The following is a 1673-nucleotide window of genomic DNA, read 5'->3' as shown; positions in this document are numbered from 1 at the left end:
TGCTGCAACAATCGTTGGAATCACTTGAAATCGGCGCATCCATCGATGGTCTCGACAAACCACAAGACCGCAGTCTCGATTTCCTTTCCGATTCACAGGCAAACGAAGCGTTTGCCAAGCTCTTGGCGGAACCACCAACGAAGGTGCACTTTGCAGGTGAACCCAACTTATTGCGACCTATATCCCCATTGCCACGCATACGCTGTGACTCCGCCAACAATTCTATGCTGCGTGAGCTTTTGCCCAAGAGTCAAGCCGCTGCGGCACCCATTAGTCCCGTAGCACACAGTCTGCTCGGAAAACACATACTCTCCGTGGATATGTTCACCAAGGAGCATTTGAATGAAATCTTCAATTTGGCGCAAATGTTGAAAAGTCGTGTGGCAAAAGATCGCCCATTGGATGACTTTTTGCGTGGCAAAATCATGGCGTCCATTTTCTATGAAGTAAGCACCAGAACCAGTTGTAGTTTTGCTGCGGCCATGCAGCGGCTGGGCGGACGGGTTATTTACATGGATCAGACGAGTTCGTCGGTGAAGAAAGGTGAAACTTTGGAAGACAGCATCGCAGTAATGGCAGGCTATTCCGATGTCATTGTGCTGCGTCATCCCGAACCTGGCGCAGTTTCAGTGAGTTAAATGAAATATTTTGATCCAATATATATGTACATATGTATATATAATCGCTAATCTCTCTTCAAATTACAGCGCGCCGCTAATCATTCCCGCAAGCCCATACTCAATGCCGGTGATGGTGTAGGGGAGCACCCGACACAAGCATTACTAGACATATTCACCATACGCGAGGAAATCGGTACCGTGAACGGGCTCACAATTACAATGGTCGGCGATCTGAAGAATGGACGTACAGTACACTCTTTGGCTCGTCTGCTAACACTTTACAATATTACACTGCAATATGTGAGTCCACCGAATCTCGGTATGCCAGAGGAAATCGTCCGCTATTTAGCTTCAAAAGGTGTACTACAGAAAACCATGAGTTCTATGGAAGATGCCTTGCCAACCACAGATGTACTATATATGACCCGCATACAAAAGGAACGTTTCGCTAGCGAAGAAGAATACCAAAAGGTAAGAAAAGTTTATAACTTTGAAGCTGTTTTCATAGTATATATTTATATAGTAAGATTACTGAGTTTTGTCGAAATTTCTGAGTCCATAACTTTTTGGTTCAAAATAGAGCTTGTAGTACGGGGAATAAGAGCATTTTCTCCTCGGAATAATAAGTGCAAAGGGGTTTCAAGAGCATATCAAAAAGTGCTTCCAGAGGTAAGGTAGTCTATACATGGCATTTTACGTAGCAGTAGTTATGGAAGCCATATTATTAGACGACAAGTTAGGCAGCGGAAGATGCAGCATTGTATGGAGAGGGCTGTCTTCGGTGTGGCTCTGATTGCCCCTGATATGATCATATGTAATCCCTAAACGCTCTTTTATGAAAGGTTTTTGTACTCAATGATGCCCACTAGAGTAGTATCTCATAGAATAATATCGACCTGAGGACTGCTGTGAAATTCCTTTGACTTTCTTTGCCATCTCCTCTCCGTTGAACCACCACGAGAGTTTGTTATTCAGTATTATTTCGAGATACTTGGTGCTTTGTTTCGGTTGGAGAGTCGCCCTTTTCATCTTAGATTTAGACCAGACTATAAT

The 1673-nt window shown here is 43.9% G+C and overlaps 1 protein-coding gene across 1 annotated transcript in view; it reads left to right on the top strand.

The window, feature by feature from the left end:
- Positions 1-6: 6 nt before the first annotated feature.
- The window catches only part of LOC108376813 (carbamoyl-phosphate synthetase 2, aspartate transcarbamylase, and dihydroorotase rudimentary), a 4144-nt gene continuing 2477 nt past the window's right edge, over positions 7-1673 (top strand). The window contains exons 1-2 of the mRNA XM_017633053.1: positions 7-629; positions 708-1091. Of these exons, the coding sequence (XP_017488542.1) occupies positions 225-629; positions 708-1091 (789 nt within the window). The 5' untranslated portion in view covers positions 7-224. The remainder of the gene's footprint in view (positions 630-707; positions 1092-1673) is intronic.

This window comes from Rhagoletis zephyria, unplaced genomic scaffold (assembly GCF_001687245.7).
Source record: "Rhagoletis zephyria isolate East Lansing unplaced genomic scaffold, Rhagoletis_zephyria_1.1 Rzeph_scaffold_11023, whole genome shotgun sequence".
NCBI lineage: Eukaryota > Metazoa > Arthropoda > Insecta > Diptera > Tephritidae > Rhagoletis > Rhagoletis zephyria.
This window is presented reverse-complemented; position numbering and strand designations above follow the sequence as displayed.